At 40.3% G+C, this 27,316-nt stretch overlaps 1 protein-coding gene across 2 annotated transcripts; it reads right to left on the reverse strand.

Moving 5' to 3' along the window:
- Positions 1 to 8,522: 8,522 nt before the first annotated feature.
- DEFB119 (defensin beta 119) lies at positions 8,523 to 18,608 on the reverse strand. Of its 2 annotated transcripts, none has more exons than XM_043883138.1 (2): positions 18,414 to 18,580; positions 8,523 to 8,781 (listed from the first exon to the last, which is right to left on the reverse strand). In XM_043883138.1, exons 1-2 carry the CDS (start codon positions 18,469 to 18,471, stop codon positions 8,588 to 8,590), a joined length of 252 nt encoding a protein of 83 aa, XP_043739073.1. In that variant the 5' UTR covers positions 18,472 to 18,580; the 3' UTR covers positions 8,523 to 8,587. The 2 variants fall into 2 exon arrangements, with proteins under 2 accessions (XP_043739073.1, XP_043739074.1); XM_043883139.1 differs by lacking the exon at positions 8,523 to 8,781 and adding an exon at positions 16,977 to 17,259 and having other exon boundaries at positions 18,414 to 18,608.
- Between the last annotated feature and the right edge of the window lie 8,708 nt (positions 18,609 to 27,316).

Raw genomic sequence — 27,316 nt, forward strand, 5'->3', positions numbered from 1 at the left:
AACTTTCTAATGAACACATCATGAACATACTTGTATACATATCTTTACATATTTGGACAAGAATTATACAAAACAGATTCCCTGAAATCAAATGACCTAGAAGTCAAAAGGTAAGTATAAAAGATCTTATTCCATTAATTCCTCCTTTATATGCGTGGGGGTGTTGAGACTAGGAAAGAGACAGAGGTGAAAGCAATCCATAAATCTTGGAAACTTAGAGTACGTGGGAAGTGAAGGAAGTATTACATGTTCTGAGGTTTTAAGTTTGAGTATTCTGGTAAGAGATATAAATTTAACACCATCCCTTTACAGGGAATAGTTGAGATGATAAAGGAAGCATGAGGTCTTCATGTTTTATCTTGGATAGCCCCTATGTTTAAGAAAGAAGAATAAAAATCAGTGACATTTATAGGAACAGGGAAATCCTTCTATCTCTCACTAACATTTTACAAGGGTCACCACATCACCATAATCCCTCCAGTGCTCAGCATTACTTTTATCTGAGTAATAGCACTCTGTTGGGTTTTTATGGTGGTTTTTTTTTTTTTTGCACTTCTCTTATCCTGTATATATCCAAATATTCATGAACAGCCTGCTTTCAAAGACCTGCAAGACCCTGTGAGATCTCAACCTCCATTATATTTCTCCATTACTCTCCACCTAATTTATTCTACAGTCACCATGACAACCTTATCTTCAAAAACTTTCTTCAAAAACTTTGAGATAAATCCTGCCTCTGGGCCTTTGTACTTGCAGCTTCCTCCGCCTGGTACACTCTTCCTCCAATTAGTATCAAAAGCTTGCTTTCTCACTTCCTTCTCAATGAGGTCTTTTACTATTCCTCTTCCAAACACATGCTTTCTATTCCGCTTTCCTTGTTACAATGCTCTTCAGAATACTTTTCATCTATACCTAATGGCATCTTAAATAAAGAACATTTTACTTTCTTCTCTTACTTACAGTCTTATTGATTGTTTCTCGAAAAGACAAATCTCCATGAGAGCAGAAAGCTTAGTTTATTTTGCTAACAGATATATCTTCCTGTATCCTGAACAGTGCCTTCAATGTTTGTTGAATAAATAAACAAGTTACATTTGTTGAATGAATAAACAGGTTCCACTTCTGTTAATGTGAACCGTGAACTTCTAGATGTTCAAGCTGGTTTTAGAAAAGGCAGAGGAACAAGAGATCAAATTGCCAACATCTGCTGGATCATCGAAAAAGCAAGAGAGTTCCAGAAAAACATCTATTTCTGCTTTATTGACTATGCCAAAGCCTTTGACTGTGTGGATCACAATCAACTGTGGAAAATTCTGAAAGAGATGGGCATACCAGACCATCTGACCTGCCTCTTGAGAAACCTGTATGCAGGTCAGGAAGCAACAGTTAGAACTGGACATGGAACAACAGACTGGTTCCAAATACGAAAAGGAGTACATCAAGGCTGTATATTGTCACCCTGCTTATTTAACTTACATGCAGAGTACATCATGAGAAACGCTGGACTGGAGGAAGCACATGCTGGAATCAAGAATGCTGGAAGAAATATCAATAACCTCAGATATGCAGATGACACCACCCTTATGGCAGAAAGTAAAGAAGAACTAAAGAGCCTCTTGATGAAAGTGAAAGAGGAGAGTGAAAAAGTTGGCTTAAAGCTTAACATTCAGAAAACTAAGATCATGGCATCTGGTCCCATCACTTCATGGCAAATAGATGGGGAAACAGTGGAAATGGTGGCTGACTGTATTTTTCTGGGCTCCAAAATCACTGCAGATGGTGATTGCAGCCATGAAATTACAAGATGCTTACTCCTTGGAAGGAAAGTTATGACCAACCTAGACAGCATATTAAAAAGCAGAGACACACTACAATATTGTAAAGTAATTATCCTCCAACTAATAAAAATAAAAATAAAAAATAAAAAGCAGAGACATTACTTTGTCCACAAAGGTCCGTCTAGTCAAGGCTGTGGTTTTTTCAGTGGTCATGTATGGATGTGAGAGTTGAACTGTGAAGAAAGCTGAGCGCTGAAAAATTGATGCTTTTGAACTGTGGTGTTGGAGAAGACTCTTGAGAGTCCCTTGGACTGCAAGGAGATCCAACCAGTCCATCCTAAAGGAAATCAGTCCTGAATGTTCTTTGGAAGGACTGATGCTGAAGCTGAAACTCCAATACTTTGTCCACCTGATGTGAAGAACCAACTCATTTGAAAAGACCCTGATGCTGGGAAAGATTGAAGGCAGGAGGAAAAGGGGATGACAGAGGATGAGATGGCATCACCAACTCAATGGACATGGGTTTGGGTGGCCTCCGGGAGTTGGTGATGGATAGGGAGGCCTGGCGTGCTGCGGTTCATGAGGTCGCAAAGAATCAGACACGACTGAGCGACTGAACTGAACTGAACTGAACTTCTGTTAATTGCCTATTTATATCCTTTGCTCATTGTTTCTATTTGGCGGGTGATGCTTTTTTGCTGATAGGTAGATCTTTATCTATTTTTTATATTATTCCCTAGTCAGTTTTAGTCACTGGGTATTATTCCTTATCCTGTCATCTACCTATCTATGAACTTTGCCCATTACATGTTCTTCAACTGAACAGAAAACTTAATTCTGGTCTAATCAAATTCAACAATATTCTGCCTTGTGAGTCGTGCTTGGTGACTTTCTTAAAGAAGTTTTTCCTCTTCTTAGGTCTCAAAGGAAATCTCTGATTTTATCTTCTAATAACTTTTCAGCCTTGCCTTTCACATTTAAATCTTTAAGCCACAAGATGGAATGTGTAAATCCACTTTTATTTTTCTCATGGAGTTGACCAGTTTTCCCAATACTGTATGCTGAATAATGTATGCCTCTTCATTGACTCACAGTGTCATTGTTAGAGCATATTAAGCTCTCCATGGAATATTGCAAACTGTCTACTCTGTTCTATTGGTCTATTTGTTCTGGTGACAAGCTACTATGTATTTTTTATTACAATGGCTTGATAGGCTGTCAGTGTCTAGAAGGGCAAGATTTTGTCTGGTTTCTTTTTTAAAGTAATATTAGCTATTGGTGGCCTTTATTCTTCATTATAAATTTTAAAGTAAATTGATGAAGTTTCCCAAAAATCCCACTGGGATTTTGATGAGAATTTCATTAAATTTGTGGATAAATTTACAGGAAAGTAAATCTATATATTAATTGTCATCTCTTTCAAGATCACACTTTCTATTGTGGTTTTAAAATGTATCCCATAGAGGTCTTAGATATTTCCAGTTTAAAACAAGATATTTCATGACTATGACATATATTTTATTATACTTTTTAGTCAGTTACTGTTGGTGTAGAAAAGTGTCATTGAGTCTTGTAAGTTGATATTGCATCTGACATAATTACTGAACTCCTGATAATTGTAATAATTTGTTGGTTACTTTTTTATATTATAATCATGACTGATAGAATGAATGACAGTTTTCTCCTTTTCCTTCCAATCCTTATACTCTTGTTTGGTTTTGGTTTTTTCCTTAAAACAATAGCCAGGCCCCCCACTATTATTTCAAATGATAGTAGTAAGAGAAGAGTATCTTTGTTTTCCTGATCTCAGAGGGAATTAGTTTCTCCAATAGATAATGTTAGTTCTAGATTTGATACATAAACTTCACCAAATTAAGGAAATCCCCATTACACTTGCTTTGCCTAGTTTTCATCATAAGTAAGCACTGAACTTTATCAAGTAATTTTTCTTTATAAAATAAAATAACTTTATTATTTATCTCAATTCTATATAGGTAGTGAACTTCACTGGAGGATTTCATAATGTTAGATGGTAATTTTGCTGTTGGGGTTTAACTCTCCTTGATCATGCTGTATTTTAATACATTGCTGAATTCAGTTAACTAATACTTTATTTAGGATTTTTTAAATCTATATCTAAAAAGAAAATAGACCTATTATTTTCTAGTTTGGGATTATAGTTGTCTCATAAAATGATCCAGACAGCTTTCCTTTCTCCCTCCACCTCTATTTTCTGGAACATTTTATACAAGATTAATATTTGGATCTTCTGTGAAATTAGTAGAACTCACCTTTCAAGTCGTCCAGAATAACAGCTTTACTCACAATAGCTAAAAGGTGGAAGCAATCCAAATGTTCACTAATTGGTGAATAGATAAGTAAAATGAAGTACATATATGCAATGGAATATTATTCAGCTTTAAAAAGGAAAGGGGTTCTGACGCACGCTGCAGTGTGGATGAACATTGAAGACACAATGTTAAGTGAGATGTCAGTCACAAAATGACAAATACAGTAGGATTCTACTTACATGAGATAGAGTAGTCAGACTCATAAAGACAAAAAAACAAAATGACACTTGCCAGGGGAATGGGGGTGAGGGTTTTAATGGGTACAAAATTTCCACTGCAAGATGAAAAGTTTAGTGGGTGTATGTTGGTGATGGCAATACAACAAAGTGAATTATACCAGTGTGTGTGTGTGTGTGTGTGTGTGTGTGTGTGCGCGCGCGCATGCAAGGCGCGCTTAGTCAGGTCCAACTCTATGACCCTGTGGACTGCTGTCCGCCAGTCTCCTCTGTCCATGGGATTCTCCAGGCAAGAATACTGGAGTGGGCTGCCATTTCCTCTTCCAGGGAATCTTCCCGACCCAGGAATCAAACTCACGTTTCCTGAATTGTCAGGAGGATTCTTTACCACTGAGCCACCTAGGAAGCCCTGAATTATACCAAACTGTACTACTTTAAAATGCTTAAATTGATCAATTTTACATTATATGTATTTTACCAAAATTGTAAAAATCATCTAGGGCTGCGTCTTTGGGGAAGAAGAGTTTTTTCACTACCATGTCAATTTCCAAACACTTTTTGATTTATTGAAGTTTACATTTTCTTCCTAGGCCATCACTGGAATATTTTTAGAAATTTACACATTTCATCTAGGTTTTCAATTTTATTAGCATACAATTGTTGATCAGTCCTTTCTGTTGTTTTTAATATGTTGTATCTGGTTTTATTTCACCATTTCACCAGGGACATCATTTTTATTTTCCTCTTTTTTTTCTTGATTTTTCTTTCCAGTTTTCTGATTTCCTTAACTTCTAACTTTATCATTTCTGATTTTATTACTGCCCTTCTAATTGTTTTATTTTTATCATATTGTTTAATTTTCAAATACATGGGGTTTTTAATTCTAATATTATTGCATTTGATTGGGAAACATATATTGTCTGATATTAAGCAAATAGAACTTATTAAGGTTTTTTTAATGGCCTGAAACCTTGCTACATAAGATGTAGTCCATGGACTAGCAGTACTGACATCATCTAGAAGATTGTTAGAAAAGCAGAAATTCAGGTGTTTTCCCATCAACTGAAGTAAAAATTGCACTTTACCAAGACTTCTATGATTTGTATGAAAATTACAAAGTGTAAGAAGTACTGGCCTAAAATTTGAGCCAATGAAGCATCTCACTTAGGAGTATCTACACTGTTCTGAGATCCTATTTCTCAGTTGCTCAGTTCTGCCTGACTCTGCAACCCCATGAACTGTAGCCCTCTGGTCTCCTCTGTCCTGTCCCTCTGGTCTCCTACCTGGGATTTCCCAGATCAAAATGCTGGAGTGGGTTGCCATTTGCTTCTCCAGGGGATCTTCCCAATCAAACCTGCATCTCCTACACTGGCAGGCAAGCTTTTTACCGCCGAGCCATCGGAAATGCCCATTCTAAGGGTCTAGTAATGTTTTATTTCTTAATCAGAATGCAGGTACATGGGTATTCATTTTATTATTTTTAAAGTACAGAGATATATTTTATACACTTATTTGAATGTACATTTTGAATGCATTCAAAGAAATTTAGCCACGAGGGGTATGAGCAATGCAAATAACCCAATCACACTGACGACAGGATGAACTTGCTTTATGCAGATTGCTTCACACAAGCCCAGGGAACTTCATTACTAGTTCCAATTCCTTGTGACTAACAAGTTGCTTTTTATTTATGAGATGCAAGATGCATCTCTACATTCAGGAAAAATTTTTAGATGGGCAGATATGAGGTTCAGAATAGATATTTTTAGAAACATGATATTTACCAGGCCTGAGCTGGGAATCTTGCAAGTTGTTGGTTGCCAAATATACAGTCATGCTTGTAAAGTTGAGAGCCTCAAACCTAAAATCAGTGATCTTTCCTTTTACTTTTCAGCCTATGGTGGTAGAAGAAAATGCTGGAACAACTCAGGGCACTGCAGGAAAAAATGTGCTGCTGATGAAGTAATAAAAGCAGTATGTAAGAATCATCAATCCTGCTGTGTTCCACGCCAAAGACTAATGGTTTTGGTCAAGGATACTATCACTTCTTCCCCATCCACGTATGGTTGGGAAGGAGAGGCTATGGATAGAATTGTACCAGTAGCACCTGCTTCAACCTACTGGGAATAAATAACAGGAATAAAGAAGATTAAAAGTCTGACCCAGCCCTGAAAACCATATTTCTCTCCCATAAGTTCTTCAAAGCTCACGACTTCCTCTTGACCATCACTCTCCCTATCTTCAAAGTGATAGCTCAAGTCATACAGATCAACGCACTGAAAAATATCACAGTCACCCACTCCCACCCTCCATCAATGTGTAATTCTAGGCTGTGTAAAGAAGTCCCCCAAATTTCCAGCATTTCCAGTGGATAAACTCCTTGGTGCTTTTCTTGAAATTTCAAATTATTTCCACAAGTTTTAATCAATTTTGAGTGTTCCTAGTTTGTAGCTTACCTATGCACAGCCTTAATTACTTGAAGTATTCCAGCTCTGATCTTTCCATTTGTCCTTCTGCCTTCTCAGCAAGTGTTTTGGGATACCAGAGGCACTCCTTGTGTTAGTCCTGCCTCTTGATGGCAGCATAAATGGTGACAATAAATTCTAAGTCCTTGTGTTTAGGAGAGTAGTTCTAGGACACCAAAGGCTTTCTTTATAACAGCAGATAACTCAGAGGAAAGGATGCATTTTATAAATGCCTTACCATTATCACTCACTGTAGGAAACTGGCTGGCCCAGGTATGAGCTACGAGAACTCCTTTTTACCCCAGTTGCTTCAAGATGGGATAGAAGTTATCGAAAAGCTGGCTCCATAGACCTGTTTCCTTAACCAAGCCTTATTCACATATGAACGTCCAAGGGCCAGGATGCTCCCTTAACTAGGGGTGAAAAGGTGGGTCCTTTTGTCCACCTTATTGCTGAAAGCTTTGTCTCCCCCTGATGGCACAAACATATATTCACACCCCATCTCTTCTCAGAAGGGTCCATGAAACTCTACCACATACGTCACTGTTAACAAATCTACTAATCTTGCTCTGAGATCTTGAGCAACCCACCCCTCAACCCTATATCACTGCCCATGAATTACTATAGATCAAAACCTTCGAGTTTCCCTCTTTCTACCAAAAAGATTTTCTTATTCACTGTCTAATTTCAGGGCCACCTCTAAATTAGGCTATCAGAACTCTTGGCTGGTGCTCACATATCATGTAAACCACTTTACCATGTAAAGTACCGTGTAAAGCCTTGTTTATCTCTCATTTGTTAGCTAACAATAGGAATTGATACCATTAGTGACACCATCAATATGTGACAAAGGAGAGGCAATAAAGCAAGTAACATAGGCACCTGAGCCACTTGTTCATGCAGTTCATTTCTGCTTTCTATGCCTAGTAAGTCTCAGTTCTGAACATACCATTTCTGCTTAACATTAGGGTGCTTCTTCATAAGGGTCAGATAATACCCAATTGATGATAGGAAATTCAAATCTTATTAATTCAATTTTTAAATTATTATTACTAGTAATTCTAATATTTTAAGTCTTTGAAAGGCTGAATCTCTGATCTATGGTTTCTGCTGATTTAAACTCATGGTGCCTTATTTCCTTGTGTGTTTTACAATTTGGGGGTCTTCCCTTGTGGCTCAGCAGGTAAAGAACTACCTTCAATGCAGGAGACCTAGGTTTGATCCCTGGGTTGGGAAGATCTCCTGGAGAAGGGAATGGCTACCCCCTCCAGTATTCTGGCCTGGAGAATTCCATGGACAGTATAGTCCATGGGGTCGCAAAGAATTGGATACGACTGAGCGACTTTCACTTTCCTTTCCTTTTTACAATTTAGGGCTCTAATCTTTGCATTTTCCTTTAATCTGAGTAAATTAGTTGAATAGTGACCTAAAGGATTTCCCAGGTGTTTCGGTGGTTAAAAAAGAAAAAAATCCACCTGCCAATGCAGGAGCCACAGGAGACATGGATTCAACCCTTGGATTGGGAAGATCCCCCAGAGAAGGAAATGGCAATCCAGAAAAGGAAAGATATCTTACCATGCAAAATTTAATCTCTCACTATGTTTTCCAACCCACTCCAGTATTCTTGCCTGGAGAATCCTATGGACAGAGGAGCCTGGTGGGCTATAGTCCACGGGGTCGCAAAGAGTCATACATGACTGAGCGATTTCACTTTCACTTTCATGTTTTCCAATGGATAAGAAACACACAGAGTGGCAGGTGCATGAATTTTAATAAAGGAGTATTGGCAGCAGGTTGAGGATAGTGAGCACTACCTCTCAAGATACTTTTGGCCAGCGATTCTCTCGGCTCCAGTCATTTTTCCCCTCTTTGCCAGAAATGTCTATCCTTACATAGGAAGGGAGGCAGCAGGATTGATAATTTCTGCAATAGAGGTAGGGCTCTTCAGACTGTCTGCAAGCGGGTCTACAGATTCCCAAGTCACCCATGCATCGAAGCATGTGACGTCTGCCTGGCCAAAAAAGAAAAAAAAAAATACAGATAGTTAATTTCTATTTAGCAGTAACAAATCTGACAAGTCAGGGAGCATAGTAAAAGCATAAAGAGCTAAAACAATAATAAGTACCATTTCACACCTGTTAAAGTGACCTAAACTGAGACTACTGAAAACAGTAAATGCGAGCAAGGAAGTGGAGCAATAGGAAGTCTCACTCATTGATGGTGAGAAAGAAAAATGGTATAGTGATTTTGGAAGACAGCTTGGTGGTTTCTTACAAAACTAAGCATATTCTTACCCATGTGATCCTACAACTGCATTCCTTGTTCTGTACCCTTGTTCTGAACCCTTGTTCTGCAGATCCAAAATCTGCACCCAAATTGTACCCTTGTTCTGTACTTGTTCTGTACTCCTTGTTCTGTTTTGTTATGTCCAGACAAAAATCTGCACACAGCTTTATTCATTTGGAGGCATTTATTCATTTGGCAACATTTGGAGGCAACCAAGATGCCCTTCAGTAGGTGAGAAGATAAATAAACTAAGACACATCCAGAAAATGGAATATTATTCAGCTCTTAAAAAAAAAAAAAAAAAGAGCTATCAAGCTATAAATAGACACAGAGGAAGCTTAAATGCAAGTCGCTAAGTAAAAGAACCTGAACCAAGAAGCCTACCTACTGTATAATTCCAGCTATGTGACTTTCTCAAAAAGGATACTATAAAAAGATCATTGGTTGCCAGGGGTTGGAATGGGGGAAGAGATGAGTACGTAGGGCACAGATAATGCGGGGGAGTGGTGGTGAAGATAGTCTATGTGATACTATAACAGTGGATTCATGTCAATGTACATTTGTCCAAATCCAAAGAATGTACAACGCCAAGAGTGAATCTTCATGTGAAACTATGGACTTGGGGTGATTATGATGGGTTAATGTAGATATGTCAATTGTAATAAATGCACAATTCTGGTGGCAGATGTTAAAATAGAGGAGCCTTGAATGGGTAGGGGCAGACAGCATATGGGAAATCTGTCCCGTCTCAATTTTGCTGTGAACCTAAAACTTGCTTAAAAACATAAAACCTCTTTTAGTGAATACCTTAAAATAAATAAAGCTGCTATGAACACTTGTCTATAGGTTTTTGGAACTACATTTTCATTTCTCTGGAATATATGCCCAAGAGTGCATTTGCTGGGTAGTATAGTCATTATATATTTAGTTTAGTTTAAAAAAAAACAAAACTGCCTAACTATTTTCTAGAGTGTGGTTGTACCATTTAACATTCACTCAAGCGACGTATAAAAGAATCAGTTTCTCTGCATCATGGCTGGCATTTGGTATTGTCACTATTTTTAATTTTAACTGTTCTAATAGATATGTAAGGAATCCCATGTGGTCTTAACTGGCATTTTTCTAATTGCTAGTGGTGCTGAGCCCCATTTCATGTGCTCCTTTGCCTTCCATATACCCTCTTCAGTGAAATATCTTTTCACGTTTTTCTTCCAATTGGATTGTGTACTTTTTTCTGTTGAGTTTTGAGAGTTGTTTCTATATTCTAGATACAAGTTATTTGTCACATATATGGTTTGCAAATATTTCACCCAATTTTTTCTTCCAATTTTTAATTTGTCTTTTCATCTATCCTTTTCACAGAATCTCACAGAGTGAAAGTTTTAAATTTTAATTAAATCTAATTTATGTTTTTTTTTTCTTTTACAGATTATGCTCTTCATCTCTAAGAACTCTTCACCTAGCCCTAGGTCTGAACATTTTTCCTGTGTTTTCTTCCAGAAATTTACATTTTACTTCTAAATCTATGATACACTTTGGGTTAATTTTTGTGTAAGTTGTTAGGTTTAGATTGAGAGCCTTTTTTCTCTGCCTACAGACTTCCAATTGCTCCAGCAATATTTGTTGAAAAAGATATTTTCTTTTATTGAATTACTTTTGCACATTTGTGAAATATCAGTTGGTTGCACTTGTGTTGGGCTATTTCTATTCAGTTGAACTGTGTGTCTATCCCTCCACCATGACCACACAATCTTGGTTACTTCAGCTACGTAAGTCTTGATATCTGGTAGAATAATTTCTCCACATTTTTTCTTTGTTTTAGCTATTCTCATTCCTTTGCAAATTTCTCTACAGATGAAATATAGAGCAGATAATCTTATCTATATCCACAATTAACCTTACTGGGATTTTGATAGAAATTGTGTTAAACGTATCTATAAATTTAAGGAGAATTTGCATCTTTCCTAGCTGAATCTTACAATCTATAATCACAGTGTGTCTTCATTTATTTATATCTTCTTCAATTTTTTATCTACAGTCTGTAATTTTCAGCCTACAATTTCTGTACATGTTTTATTAGATATTCACTTAAGCATTTTATTTTTTGGAATGATTGTGACTGATGTGTTTCTAATTTCAGTGTTCTTATGATCTGTGATAGGACATAGCAATATAACTAATTTTTAAAATTTATTTATTTTTAATTGGAGAATAATTTATTTACAATGTTGTGTTCATTTCTGCCATACATCACCAGGAATCAGCCATAGGTATACACGTGTGCCCTCCCTCTAGAACTTCCCTCCCACCTCCCACACCATCCCACTCCTCTCGGTTGTCTCAGAGCAGCATGCTGAGCTCCCTGTGCTTTACGGCAACTTCTCATCAACTATCTATTTTACAAATGCATGCATGTATGCTAAGTCGCTTCAGTCGTGTCTTACTCTTTGCGACTCTACAGACTGTAGCCCGCCAGGCTCCTCTGTCCATGGGATTCTCTAGGCAAGAATACTGGAGTGGGTTGCCGTACCCTTCTCCAGGGGATCTTCCCAACCCAGGGATCGAACTCGCATCTCTTATATCTTCTGCACTGGCAGGTAGATTCTTTTCCACTAGCGCCACCTGGAAAGCCCATTGTACAAATGATAATGTATATAATATTTTACAAATGGTAATGTATATATTTACAAATGGTAATGTATATATTACAAATGGCAATGTATATAAAAATGAAGGTTAATCCTTTGTCGGTTGCTTCATTTGCAATTATTTTCTCTCATTCTGAGGGTTTTCTCTTCATCTTGTTCAGTTTCCTTTGCTGTGCAAAAGCTTTTCAGTTTAATTAGATTCCATTTATGGGCTTCCCTGGTGGTGGCTCATATGGTAAAGAACGGACACTCTTTCAGTTTGTCCCACCCTCTCCTTCCCTCACTGTGTCCATAAGTCTGTTCTCCATGTCCATCACTACCATTTTTCTAGATTCCATATATATGCGTTAATATAAAATATTTGTTTTCTCTTTCTGACTTACTTCTCTCTGTATAACAGGCTCTAGGTTCATCCACCTCACTGGAACTGACTCAAATTTGTTCTGTTTTATGGCTAATACTCCATTGTATATGTGTACTACAACTTCTTTATCCATTCATCTGTCAATGGACATCTAGTTTGCTTCCATGTCCTGGCTATTGTAAATAGTGTTGCAATGAACATTTGAATACACATGTCTTTTTAAATTGTGGCTTTCTCAGCTGGGTCATATGGTAGTTTTATTCCTAGTTTTTTAGGAATCTTCATACTGTTCTCCATAGTGGCTGGATCAATTTACGTTCCCATCAACAGTGCAGGAGGGTTCCCTTTTCTCCATATCCTCTACAGCATGTATTTTTTGTAGATTTTTTTATGATGACCATTCCGATGCGTGTGAGGTGATACTTCGCTGTAGTTTTGCTTTGCATTTCTCTAATAATATGCAATGTTAAGCATTTTTTTTTTCATGTGTTTATTAGCCATCTGGATGTCTTCTTTGGAGAAATGTCTGTTTAGGTCTTCTGCCCATTTTTTGACTGGGTTGTTTGTTTTTCTGATGTTGAGCTGCATGAGCTGCTTATATATTTTGAAGATTAATCCTTTGTCAGTTGCTTCATTTGCAATTATTGTCTCTCATTGTGAGGGTTGTCTTTTCATCTTGTTTACAGTTTCCTTGCTGTGCAAAAGCTTTTAAGTTTAATTAGGTTCCATTTATGGGCTTCCCTGGTGGCTCATATGGTAAAGAATCCACCTGTAATGCAGGAGACCCCAGTTCGACCCCTGGGTTGGGAAGATCCTCTGGAGAAGAGAATGGCTACTTTAGTATTCTTGCCTGGAGAATCCCATGAACAGAGGAACCTGGCGGGGTATAGCCTATGGGGTCACAAAGAGTTGAACATGACTGAGCAATTAACACTTTAACTTTCAGGTTCCATTTGTTTATTTTTGCTTTTATTTCCATTACTCCGGGAGGTGGAAATTGAAGAAAGTGGAGAAAACCACTAGACCATTCAGGTATGACCTAAATCAAATCCCTTATGACTATACAGTGGAAGTGAGAAATAGATTTAAGCTCTTTTCTGCATTGTACGGTCTTGTCTCATTTGTCAAAGATAAGGTGCCCAGAAGTGTGTGGTTTTATCTCTGGGCTTTCTATCTTGTTCCATTGGTCTATATTTCTGTTTTTGTGCCAGTACATCCTGTCTTGATGACTGTAACTTTGTAGCATAGTCTGAAATTAGAAAGGTTGATTCTTCCAGCTCCATTTTTCTTTCTTAAGATTGCTTTGGCTATGCGGAGTCTTTTGTGTTTCCATACAAATTGAGAAATTTTTTGTTCTAATTCTGTGAAAGATGCCACTGGTAATTTGATAGGGATTCCACTGAATCTGTAGATTGCTTTAGGTAGTATCATCATCAGAAATACAACTAACTTTTGTACGTTTATCTTGTATCCTGTGACCTTAATAAGCTTACTCATTGGTTCTAGAGTTTTCATAGATTCTCTTGTATTTTCTGCATAAATCTTTATGACACCTGAAAATACAGTTTTATTCCTTCTTTTCTAATCTACATGCCTTTTATTTCCTTTTCTTGCCTTAATGCACTGTCTAGAACTCCCCAGAATTAAAAGGAATGAACCATTGACCCATATAATTTGGGTAGATCTCAAGAACATAATGGTGAGTGAAAAAAAAGTCAGTCTCAAAAGATCAAATATGATTCCATTTATATAAGTCTTGAAATGACAAAATTATAGAGATGGGAAACAGATTAGTAGTTATCAGGGATTAGGGGTAGTGACAGAAGGTGAGGGCAGAGATGAGAGTCTGTGCCACTAGAAAGGAATAGCAGGAGGGAGATTTTTTTGGTAACAGAAGAGTTCTGTAATGTTGATCATAATAATAGTCACATTACACTTGTGATAAAGTGTCAGGGAAGCAGGCACATTCATTGCACCAGTATCATTTGTACTGCTGTACAGACTGAGGCTGACCTGAGCTTAAGTTACCCCAGCAGGCCTATGTATCAACCTGAAAAAAGGTCCGGGATGGACACCCAGTCTTCCTTGCTTTGGGGCCTCAATGCTTCTATAGCTGCCAGGTCAACCCCCAACCCCAGGGGCTCTGCTCTCCCCTGCCAAAGTTTCTACTCTTCCTCTTTATCTCTCAGCCTACAAGGAATAAAAAGAAAGATTCAAGTAGGCCTTCCAAAAGCAAAAACAACTCTTTCTGCCATATCCCCAGAGAAGATTCCTTTCCATTTTCCTTGAGAAGAAAGGCCAATGTGAGATTTACATCCAAAAGAAGTGTACACAGAAGAGTGCATTTGACATGGTAAAGCAAGCAGGCCAGTCTGCTTCAAACTTTCTCCCCTGGAGAAAGGCCATGGCACTCCAGAAAGAAGTTTCAACAGTGCTCAAACTACCCTCAAAGCTTTTGTTGCGGTCTTTGCACCTCCTAGCACCTGCACTCCTACTAGCCCCATCACTGTGCCCCACTGCTCACTTATCACCATGGCAACCTAACATCACCTTCAATGTTCCCGCAGCCCTCTCACCAGCAGCCAGAGAAAATCTGCTTATCTACCCCAGTATTGTTTTGGACCCACTTCTGAAAATGGATCACTTTTCCTCCTTGGGCCTCAGTTTCCCAATCTGTGAAATGGGAAGACAGAAGAAAGTTGCCTAAACCAGAGATTCTCACAGTTTGGGGGCTATCTGGAATAGAGAACGTTTGACAGGGAGTTGTGGGGTTTAGGGTTTTATTTCCTGAAAGAATAATCTAAGAGAATTTTCAAAATTTCACATGCCCAGACCCCAGAGACTCAAGTCAAGAGATTCAGACAAGGGAGTTATGTGTCTTCTGAAGACTTATGGTGACTCAATGGTGAGTTCCAAACCCTTTTTTCATCCCACCATAGTATCACTCTCCATGGCTGTCTCTACCTAAAGTACAGAGGAGGTTCTTAACAAATGTTGTTGATTGATTGAAAAAGCCATGCCTCATACTGAATTAATTTGGTGAGAGTATGACTGGCTATGTGTGAAGAAGTTAACACCAGGCCCCAGGTATTGGGGAATCCTTAGACTCTTCCCTTTCACACTGTGAATCCTATGTATTTTAAGAGAAAACTAATGAATAAATTGTAAGAATCCTCTTGAGTAAGGCCCCAGAGCTGCTCTGTGACCTTCCTAGTATGCTAGCTGGAGCCAAATTCACCTGAGACGGTGGGACTCTGATCCCTCTAGCCCAGAAAGGATCCCACCCTGAATCATGCTTGATGCAGCAGCTATTTATAAAATCCACACACACCAAATCCACTTGTACTTTCACATATGAATTCATAATTCACCTTCTCATTCACCCAGGACACACTATGTCAAATCTGACCCAAGTGCTGGGCTTAACAACAGGCATAATGATGTAAATGAGCGTGATCTCAACCCCCAAGGCTTTCCATCTGGTGTGTGTGTACTTGGGGATTGAAGGGAACAGTGACTGGAATGATTATACAGGAACATGATACGTGCCCTAAGAATGGCTTGTTGTGGGCATCTGAAAACAACATGGGAAGAAAGGACGTGCTGGTCCCTGTGGCTCTGCAGATACCTACCTCGCAGAGTTATTTCAGAGGAGTGACAGTTTGGTTCAAACTTTGTGATTTAAGAGTTTGTCAAGTAGTTATTCTTTCAAATAAAAGCAACAGATCTAAAATTAAAAAGTAAAAAAAGACGAACATTTTGTGAAGCCAGTCAGAACTCAGTTTGAACACCTCCTCTATCTTAATGTTGCGCAAACTTGGCTAATTATGTCACCTCCCTAAACCTCAGTTTCTGCATCGGTAAGATAGGGATAATTAAGAGGGTTGTGTCGAATAGGATGATTTCACGTCTATAAGCACCCATCACTGTGCCTGGCACATAAGAAGTGTCAATGACAACTATTTTATAGCGACTGTTATTATAATCATTAAGAAACAGTGAGACACACACGAAGAGTTGACTCATTGGAAAAGACCCTGATGCTGGGAGGGATTGGGGTCAGGAGGAGAATGGGACAACAGAGGATGAGATGGCTGGATGGCATCACCGACTCGATGGACATGAGTTTGTGTAGACTCCGGGAGTTGGTGATGGACAGGGAGGCCTGGTGTGCTGTGATTCATGGGGTTGCAAAGAGTCAGACACGACTGAGCAACTGAACTGAACTGAACTGAACTGAACTGGAGACAGAGCTCCTTGCAGGCTTTTAATGGTAGGGGCATTAGTTGGGCTTTGAAGGATGAGGAGTTCATCACAGAGATGAGCCTAGTGATGGGGACAAGGTGAAGGGGAACTATGGACCAAGGCTGCAGGAGGGGCAGGGGAGGATGGTAAGAGCTGAAAGAGAAAGTCTGTGAGCAGCAGCCATGGAAAATGAAGCTGAGCTATCATTTCAATGAGTAAATTCATGTGCTTTATCCTTCTTTAGTACTCGGAAACCTTCTGATTCTTTGGGCTGTGGTCTCTTGAGCATCAAAAGGCATGTCAGTCAGCTTCCCTAGAAATCCAAGGATTTGGGCTCAGCTACGTCCCTGTCCACACCAGCTCATTCACTCCAAAACAAGGCCAACTGTCTCAGCCTAAAGACGCTCCTACTCACTAGGGAGCAACTGTGTTTTTAAGTCTCTTGGCTTCCCACACATGCTCTTCAGCCCATTCCAGCTCCAATAGTCTTCCCTGCAGCTGGCAGATGAGGAATTATGTTCAGGACTACAATAATTATCTAACTGCTGTAGCCAAGCCCCAGAGACATCTCTCTGCTAACTCTTAACACCCTTCCTGCCATTTCCCCACCCTCAGTCCATTTGGAGCATCATTCCTTATGATTGACAGACACAAGAAACAGATTTGCAAGTTTTAATGGAATGTAGGAACTAAAGAACAGGAAACAAAGTCATTTCTATCCATGATTTCCATGTATCTTCCCTGTATTGACAAGTTTGGCCTTAACTCTCTGTTTCTTGTTTCACTTGAGGAGTGGTCCAAGGGAGCATTCGATCAATTGTCATTGGTACGATTGTCAAATAACGACTAAGGATACAGCACCGTTTACGATTTGAGCAGCGTGTGACACTGTCTTCATCATTTTTGCATACCAACCGGCATTTTCCCTTCATCCAACATTCTTCCTCTGGACATAGGAACAACCATTAAGTAGATGTTAGTATTCCTCAGCTGGATAGACAAGGGGAAGCAGAGGAGCTACAGGAGTTCAGGGGAGGAGTGGAGGGAGAGAGTTAATGCTAGACTCAGTCCCAGGAAAGGAGAGAAGAGATCTCACACGGGGAGAGAATTGAAACAATTTTTCCAAGGTTGGGAACTCAAGGGTTTTAAGAAAGCCTTTTTCATAATCTCACATTTCTGTCTTCCTATCCCCCCACCTCCTATTCCTAACTTTGAGATCAAATGATGCCAATGAAGTTCCCACCTAACAGAGCTTGGGAATGGTGGGAAAAGGACAATTAACATCTGTCTTATTAGGGAATGGAGGAGATTCCCTCACATTTCCACAGACTCAGCTCTTTTATCACTTGTCTAGCTTGAACCCAACAAATCTCAACTCCAACCCAACTCAACCTCCAATCCTCCTTGACCCCATATTCACCCAATTCAAACTCAAATACCCAGACCAATTTTAATTAGAACTCCCAGCCTTACCCAACTCAATGCCCCTGGAGCCCTAACTCCCAGTCAAACCCAAGTCTAATCAAGTCACCAACTTCAATCCTAAGCAGCATTCCATCACCTAGCTGAACCTCAGACACCTGGGCACCATCCAGCACAAACTGTTAACCTCAGTCCAAGCCCAATCTAATTCCCAACACCAAATCCACTCAACCCAAAATTCCATACCCCCTCCAGCCTACTCCAAACCATCAAGGAAGCCCAACTCCTCGCCTCTGGCTCTTCCTCATTTTCCCGCTATCACTCCAATCCAAAGTCTTGCCACCCCATCACAACTCACCCCCAACCTTCAATGTAATCCCCCAAACCCCCAAGAAGTCCCCTACCCACACCAGACCCTTTCCCCTAGGCCCTCCTCCATGATGCCAGCAGAATACCAGCCTTCCTTTCAGTGTTAGGTACTCCAAATATCTCCATCCCCCTACCTTGGCCAAAAAAAAGAGAATCAGGGAGAGATGTGAACATGAGATGATTATAAGAAAACCTCCCAAAACCACATGAATTGAGAAAGGGCTTCAGATACTGCCCACAGTGAAGGGGAAGTGGAGGGAAAGACATTTATGACCAAGATCCCAGACATTTAAGAGACACCCAAATTACCTGATACCACTGGTTCCATGGCCAGAAGGATGGCAAGAAACAGGAAAATAAACTTCATGACTGGAAGGTCACAGGAGAAGGATGTGGTTGTGCTGCAGGCTATGGAGAATAGAGCTATCCTCTGCAGGGATGAGTCTTGTTTTTATTGGCAGGACTGTGGGCAGTGAATTACAGCAGAAGAGGATTTATATCAGATCAAACAAGCCGAAGGACAATGTGTAGCAGATTCTGCAGCAAAGCACGAGATGAGAGGGTGGGAAACCGGCCAGCATCCTTGCCAAAAGGGCTTTTCTTTCCTAGTAAGGAGACAGGCAAATTAAAGCCATTTGGCCTTTTGAGATCCACAAAGGTATTAATCAATTAATGCATATCAAGACACATTTAATTTTTTTCTTTTTTTAATTAAATTTATTTGCTTTTAATTGAAGAATAATTTCTTTACAGTATCATGTTGGTTTCTGCCACATATCAACATGAATCAGCCATAGGTATACATGTGTCCCCTCCCTCTTGAGCATCCCTCCCACCTCCCTCCCCATCCCACCCTTCTAGGTTGTTATAGAGCCCCAATTGGAGTTCCCTGAGTCATAGAGCAAATTCCTATTGGCTATCTATTTTACAGATGGTAATGTATGTTTCCATGTTACTCTCTTCATGCATCCCACACTCTCCTTACTCCCCACCCCCTGCCCTGTGTCCATAAGCCAAAATACTTAATTTTTTAAAAATTCTTATTCTCAACTTTTTAACAGAAAAATGCACACGTGTATGTCTTTCTGAACCTTGAACTTGACAATCTCATTCTCAGCTCAGACCCTTAGCATTTGTAACTTGCTCTTCCTATAAGTCTGGCTCCTGTTCACCATTCAGTCTCATCTTAAATGTCACTTCTCAGAGAGGCTTTTCCTGGTCACCTTAGATTAAGGGTACTCCCACACACAGTCACTCTGTATCATAATAACTTGTTTTGTGACCTTCATATAGTTACTTGTTCCTTTTCCATTTATTCTGCATGTTTAATCTTTGCCTCTCCCATTAGAATGCCAGAGACTTGCTTTGTGACTCCAGTGCCCATAATAATATCACCTGGTGTATTAATCAGGATATTAATTCAACTGTTTTAACAGATGATCTCCCCAAACAGTAATTCGAAGAGACATACATTGATTTCTGTCTTATGTAAAAGAAATTTCTTTCTTACGTAAAAAGCTTCATCATTAAAAGCAAGGGCTTCCTTGGCAGCTCAACTGGTAAAGAGCCAGGTTGCAGTGCAGGAGACCTGGGTTCAATCCCTGGGTCGGGAAGATCCCCTGGGGAAGGAAATCGCAACTCACTCTAGTATTCTTGCCTGGGAAATCCTGTGGACAAAGGAGCCTGGTAGGCTACAGTCCAAGGGGTCACAAAGAGTTGGACACGACTTAGTGACTAAACCATAAATCATACCATTGAAAGCAGGGCACAAGATTCCTTCTGATTTGATTCTGTGCCATTCTTATCAGGCAGCTTCATCTGATGCTCTGGTTCCCTCCACGAGTCCCCAGTGGGCCATCAGGAAGAAGAGAAAAAAGGAAATGAAGGGCACCATTTTTCCTTTACGGACCCCATCCAGAATCTGCACACATCACTTCCATTCCAGTCCATTGGCCAGAGCTCATTCAAACAGTCATACTTAGCTGGAAGGTAGGCTGGAAATAATTTCTTTATTCTGGGCAACCATGGCTAGCTGAAGTTCAGGGGTTGTCTCAGTAAGAAGAAGGGGAAGACAGATACTAGGGAAGAGCTAGCAATTTCTGACACGCTTGGCACATGGCACAAGCTTCAAAAATGTTTGTAGACTGAATAAATATCATACACATTGAATAAGGTTATAAGAAATAACCTAAAGGGGAGGCAATTCAAGTCATTCTAGAGTGTAGAGGAAGCATGTGGACTGTGCCCCTTCAGTCAAGCTTCAGAATAAGGGCTGGACCCTTTAAGAGACTGTACCTTACTATATATAAACTAGATAACTAATAAAAACCTACTGCATAGCACAGGCAACTCTACTAAATATTCTGTAATGACCTATATGTGGATAGAATCTAAAAAAGAGTGGATACACATATATGTATAACTGATTCACATAAAAGGTGTGAGAGAAGAAAAACACCACTGAAAGTTGGAACCCTCAGAGAAGACACTCTCTCCCAAGCTATGGGAGTGGCCACAATAACCAGCTAATTGGCATTGATCCTCTGCTAGGATGGGCTTCCCTGGTAGCTCAGACAGTAAAGAATCCACCCACAACGTAGGAGACCTGGGTTCGATCCCTGGGTTGGGAAGATCCCCTGGAGAAGGGAATGGCTACCCACTCCAGGATTCTGAACTGGAGAATTCCACGGACTGTATAGTCAGTGGGGTCACAAAGAGTCGGGTACAACTGAGCAACTTTCACTTTCACTCTGCTAGGTTAGTGACAAGTATTTCACAAGTATAGTCTCACTTCATCCTCACAAAACCAAAAGAGTTCCTGCCTCATTGTTCTAGTTGAACACTAAAGTACATAAGCACAAGCAATTTGCCCAACTCTGACCAAATGGGGAATTCAGGATTTGAACTCAGGTCTGACTGGCTCCCAGTTATGGTACTTCTATCCACATCCTGGTCTCCCATTGTTTCTTCAGACTTGGAATAGCAAGGGTCCCTTCTAAGTGAGGAAGCCGGTCAAAAGGAAACCTCTAGTGATTCTTGCCTAGAAAAATTTGAAGAGCTTTTGCAGAAAGTAGGCAGAGGTAAGATGAGAGAAATGAGGGTCACTTGTTTGTGACTCTCCTTATTTTATAACAGGTTTATTGAAGTATAATTTACATGCCATAAAATCCACTCATTAAGTGTACAAAGCAATGAATTATACAGAGTTGTACCATTGTCATTATAGTCGAATCTTGAATTTTCCATCACCCCAAAAATATCTCTCACACCCATTTGTAGTTACTACCCTTTCCCACCCCCAGCCATGATGGAACCACTGTTTATAATACCATCAACTATGTATTAAATATCATCTGGGGTTAATCTTCACAAGGAGAAGATATGTGTGACTATGGAGGAAGCCATGGCTCGGGATATAAAATGAATAAACCAGGGTCACTGAGGTGGTCAGGATTCGAACTCAGAACTTTCTCCAAAAGGGTCCAGATCAAGGGGAAGATCCTGAAGAAATGTACTTGTAAAGAGTGGGAAATGTATCATTTTTTAAGCTGAGGTGAAATACACTGTATAACAAGAGATATTGAAAATACAAAAGAAGACAGGGTTTCTGGTGGAGAAAAATTCTAGATAAGCCAAAGGGAATAGAGTCAAAGAAATAGATAAAAAACACTGGACCTTAACAGAGGAAGACTTCTTTTGAGAGAAAGGGGGTTTATAGAATGACTTCATAGCATTGCCCTTAAAACCTGAAACCTTAACCAACAAAGATCTACTATATAGTACAGGGAATTCTACTCAATATTCTAACCTATATGAGAAAAAAATCTGAAAAAGGATAAATACATATATACATATAACTGAATCACTTTGCTGTATACCTGAAACCACATAACATTGTAAATCAACTATACTCTAATAAAATTTTTTTTAAAGTACAAAAAAAAAAAAACAAACCTGAAACTTTTATGTCAAAAGTGAAAGTGAAAGTCACTCAGTTTGTGTCCAACTCTTTGTGAGCCCATGGACTGTAATCCATGGAATTGTCCAGGCCAGAATATAGGAGTGGGTAGCCTTTCTCTTCTCCAGGGGATCTTCCCAACCCAGGGATCGAACCCAGGTCTCCCTCATTGCAGGTGGATTCTTTACCAGCTGAGCCACAAGGGAAGCCCAAGAATACTGAAGTGGGTAGCCTATCCCTTCTCCAGTGGATTTTCCCAACCCAGAAATAGAACCAGGGTCTCCTGCATTGCAGGTGAATTCTTTACCAACTGAGCTATCAGGGAAGCCCTTTTTTGGTCAAACAAACCTGAATTCAAATCCACCTCTGCGAGTTGCTATATATATGACTACTGTAGAGATTTGTCTGTTTTGGGTTTTTTGTCTTGTCTACCATTCAAGACAGTCTCATCTTGTCTCACCTTCCCATTTGTAGGGAATCCTGTCACCATAGTGGTCTCGTGGAGGGACAGTGTCACCTCCCATTGTTCAAATACTTGTTTTCCTGCCTCTCTTGCAGCTGATGTGTGAGCACGTGGCCTAGGCTCAACCAACTTGGATTCCCTTTCTGTCCTTTGAATCAGGTGCTTGGGATTCCAGGAAGCAGTTAACAGTGGAGGGCTTATCTTAGCAAAAGAACCCGCCCACAGCGAAAGCCAGTGTCCTGGGCAGTAGGGAAGCAAGGTAACTAGAAGTGGAGTTCAGGGTCCCAAACAATGGGGTTCAACGGCAGCTCTATCCTCACTGTACTGGGTCTGAAGGCTGATTCTTCACCCTGGCTCTACCTACCCCACCATTTTCTCAGCTTGACTTCATGCATTCTCTGAGCTGCCAAATAGTCAAAGTTTCCTTTGCTAAAAACCCTAACTGATGCAGTGAGCATGGGCAAATTGTTTAACCAATTTGGAGATGATAATCATATGTACCTGATGGTTTGCTGTGACCTTTAAGTAGTTAAAAATGTCTATCCAGTGTTAAGTGCAATGCATGGCTGGTAGTAACACTTACTTACTATTTCTTTGTTTGTTTTTCTTTTTAATGCTTATTTATTTATTTTTGGCTGCACTGGGTCAGCCTCGCTGCACATGGACTTTCTCTATTTGCCATGAGCGGGGGCTACTCTTCATTGCAGTGAGTGGGCTTCTCACTGCAATGGCTTCTCTTGCTGCAGAGCATGGGTTTTGTTGCCCCATGGCACGTGGGATTTTCCCAGACCAGGGATGGAACCCTGTGTCCCCTGCATTGGCAGGCGGATTCTTAACCACTAGACAGCCAAGGAAGTCCCAATTTTTTTGTTTTGAGGTGAGAGAGAAAGGAACAGGAACCTTGAGCAGGTTCAGCTTTTGTGGCCTCAGTAACAGTGGTGCTAAATTCCTCGGAGGGGTGGAGAGATGGGACTTGGAGAAAATGAATGGAAATGAATAGTCTAGAGAAGACACCATGGGTGACGGAGTGTGAGAGGGAAAAACCTGTGAGCAGGACCAGGGCTGGACAGCCCAACAGGAAAACAGTATATCCTCAGGAATCCCGGCAAGGCACAGGCCAAAGATAAAGTCAAAATACCTGAAAATCTGCTTTCCCTTCAGCCTAAGAACATGTTTTGTGTCATTCTTCAGAAGTACAATCTTTTTCCAGAGTTGACTGTTGCTTGGTTTTGAAAGCTGCTTGGGCAGCACCGTGAACTCTGTGTTTAAGGTCACTGGCTCCAGGTGTTGGCAGGACTTGCTCAGTGGACAGGGGAGCGGCTCAGGATGAGGGAATGTGAGGGGCAGTATCCAGCTATGTGATGGCGATGGCAGGGGTTGGGTTTGGCTCAGGGTTAGGGGCTGAGCACCTTACTCTGCATCCTTGATGATATCCGTCAGTGAAAAAGATGGTTTCATTCAATGCTGCAGGACTCAGCATTGAATGAGACGACATTGCAAAATGTTGACAAGCTTGTATTCTGAAGTTAGATTCCTGGTTGTGTCATCTTGGAAATTTTCATTAACTCTATACCTGTTTCCTCAGCTATACAGTGGGGTAATAATAGTAATTTTTTTCATAAGGTTATTAATGAAGATCAAATGAGTGAATACTATAAAGACCTTAGAACATCACCTGACATTTAGAGACTGCAGTATTTGCTGTGATTACTGAAATAAATCAGAGGATTCCAACCCAGAGATTCCAGGCCCTTCCTCTTTGCAGTATTTCATAAGCCCCCTATGAATCCTTGTATACACAGATTGCCCAAGAAGCTCTGCAATGATTCAGAGAAATGGCCTTGACTGAGATAAGGAGAAACTGTAAAAGTTGGTTTAATTGCTGTGGCACATTCATATTTGGGTGTCTGCATTTATGTATTACATTTTTTTTATATATTGTAAGTGGCTCATGTGGTAAAGAATCTGCTTGCACTGCAGGAGACGCAAGTTCAATCCCTGGGTCAGTAAGACCCCCTGGAGAAAGAAGTGGCAACCCACTCTAATATTCTTGCCTGAAGAATTCCATGGAAAAGGGGCCTGGTGGGCCACAGACCATGGGGTCGCCAAGAGTCAGATACGATTGAGGGACTAGCAATTTCAACTTCAATGTGTATACATATAAAATCTAAAAATAGCTGTGTATGCTCAAATATATATTTTATGTTTATTTTGTGCATGTGTTGTTTGTATTTTATATATATGAGTATTTGAATGTGCAAGAATGTTTGTACTTGCCTGCAGTTCGTGTGTAGATGTGTAATTGGTGTGTGGGCAAGTGTTTGTGTACTTCTGAGTATATGTGTGCTTGTGCGTTTCTTCTCAGATCTTCAAATGCCATGGCCTAGAGCTCCGTTCGTGACGGCTGCATGGTGATTTTTCTGCTGAACTGGGAAATCTGGGCCACGGCTAAGGGGCTAAGGGGGAACAGGGAGCAGGGGCTCTCCAGTTGGCCAAGCTTAAGCCGCTGTGGGAGAAGGTGGCAGGAGACAGGGAAAGAGGCAGGCTTGGTGAGAGAGTCAACTTGGACCTGGTTATTGTGTGGTATCACCTGGGACCCGCCAAGACCAGAACAAACTGTAGCCTTGGCCTTTGTAATGCCTCCCACATGGGTACAGTCCGGCCTGGCCAGTGCTCTGAGACCGGCACCACCCACCCCTGAAATCTTTACAAGTTGCATTTTGAAGTTTTTGAAGGGACTGCCCACTTCCTACAGCCTGAATCCCACGATAGAGAGGAGGAGGGAAGTACCAATTATCAAGTTCCCAGGGCAGGTATTTTTACCTGATCTTATTTATTCCTACCACAAACCTTGTTAATAACATGACAAGAAGGTAAAAGAAATGAGAATCATAGAATCACCACCTCTTACAGACATTTCTCACTCTCATGCATTCACATCATTTCCTCACTTCCCCAGAAAGGAAGGAAAAGTATCCAGGTGAGCATCTGTAGCTCAGGAAAAGGTGATACCAATGCCAAGGCCACACAATGAAAGTGTGTGTTTGGGAGGCGGGCTACGAAAGAGGGTGTGGATGCTAGAGAAACCCCTACACCAAGATACCCCCAACTGTGTCTCGTTTTAAGCAATGTTCTGTAAAAGAAATAGATACTAGTAAAAAAAAAAATTCTAAAATTCTTTAAAATATTAATAGTCACATACAAGTTATGAATGCCCCACTACATTCAAGATTTGGGAAATGCTGTATTTCTTTTTTTTTAAATTTCACTCCAAGATACCACTTGCAAAGTAAGTCAGATGTCCAGAGTCAGTTGTTACTGGGGTTTCCTGATCTTCTCCATTTGTTCCTCATGGTTCTGGGAAATGAGGAAGGACCTGACCCCTACTCCATGATGATGATGTTCATTTCTCTTTTCCTCATGCTCAGGATACTGCTGATGAACTCAGCCAGTTATTCACTGGGCAGCTGGAGAACAGCTCACTACCATGGCTGTCTCCACTGACCTCAAGTCCAACCTGGAGGTCTTTGCTGCTTCTCTCAGGACAACGAACCTAGTGGCTGGGTCCGCAGCCTCTGCCTGCCGTGCTGGCAACCCCATCTGAGTACCTGTCACCTTGGAGTACTTTATCAAACACCCATGAAACCAAACCCTGTCTCTTCTCCCAGTCAAGGAGATTCAACACCCCCAAATGATGGGCTTCTCTTCCTCTCTTGACCCTAAAACAAAGTCTTCATCCCACTTATGAGACAATCAAATCTAACTGTTCTCTTGCACCTAGGCCTCACTAACAAAGATGAGGGCAGAGGGAGAGACAAGGTTGGCTTCAGAACACAAACTCACACACACACACACACACACACACACAATTCCCCAGTGAGAAAGGAGGAACACAAAGTATCCTGGCTTTCCTTCCAATAACTGGGCAGAAAAAAAAATTATCTTTGTACTCTTTGCTGATGCTTCAAGAAAATGGATAAATAAATTATCAGGTAATTGCTACATCAAATTCTTAATTTATCACTCTGCCACAATGTTTGTTTAAAAAATACTAATACATTTATATTGCTGATCTCATTAATGTGCAATAATGTTTCTTTTAGGGCAAAGCATGCTGTCCTCAAGAACTCCCTATATTCAGAGAAGATGTCACTTGACTCACAAAAGCATACCTTTCGAGAGGGTTTGGGGAGGAAAAGACAAAAAGAAAAAAAAAAAAAAAGCATACCTTTCAATCTGCTCAGCAATAATAGAAGGACTGACCGATGTATGACAGTAATGGACAGTGTCACCCATTTCTGCTAAGTATCTTGTCTTATTATCTCAACATGTATTTTTTGTATCATTCCATGCTTATTCATATCAGACACTTACACTATTCTAATGTGAAGCTATGCCTAAAAGAAGGAATTTTCTTGCAAGGCCATTTCTACTGTCTATTTTAAGCCAAACGTATAAGTTATTAAGTCAGACAATTGCTAAAATAATATTGATTGAGTCCCCAGTTTATGCCGATTCTGTTCTGGGACAGAAAATGAATCAGCTGTGGTCTCTGTCTTCCTGGAGATTACAGTCTATCATAAAGGCAAACATTGAACAAACATAAGTACAGGTGTGGAGGGTGCTGAAAAAGGGAAATGCAGGATGCCATCGACAAGGTCGGGACTAGGGTGAGGGGAAGGAGGTGCCTAGTGTGCAACATGTAAGGAGATACTTGCACGATCTTGAAAGTGAGTGCCTCCTTCTAGGTTGCACTCTAGGCACCTCCCTCTTCTCTCCCTTGTCCTGGCC

This window comes from Cervus elaphus, chromosome 23, assembly GCF_910594005.1.
Source record: "Cervus elaphus chromosome 23, mCerEla1.1, whole genome shotgun sequence".
Taxonomy (NCBI): Eukaryota; Metazoa; Chordata; class Mammalia; order Artiodactyla; family Cervidae; genus Cervus; species Cervus elaphus.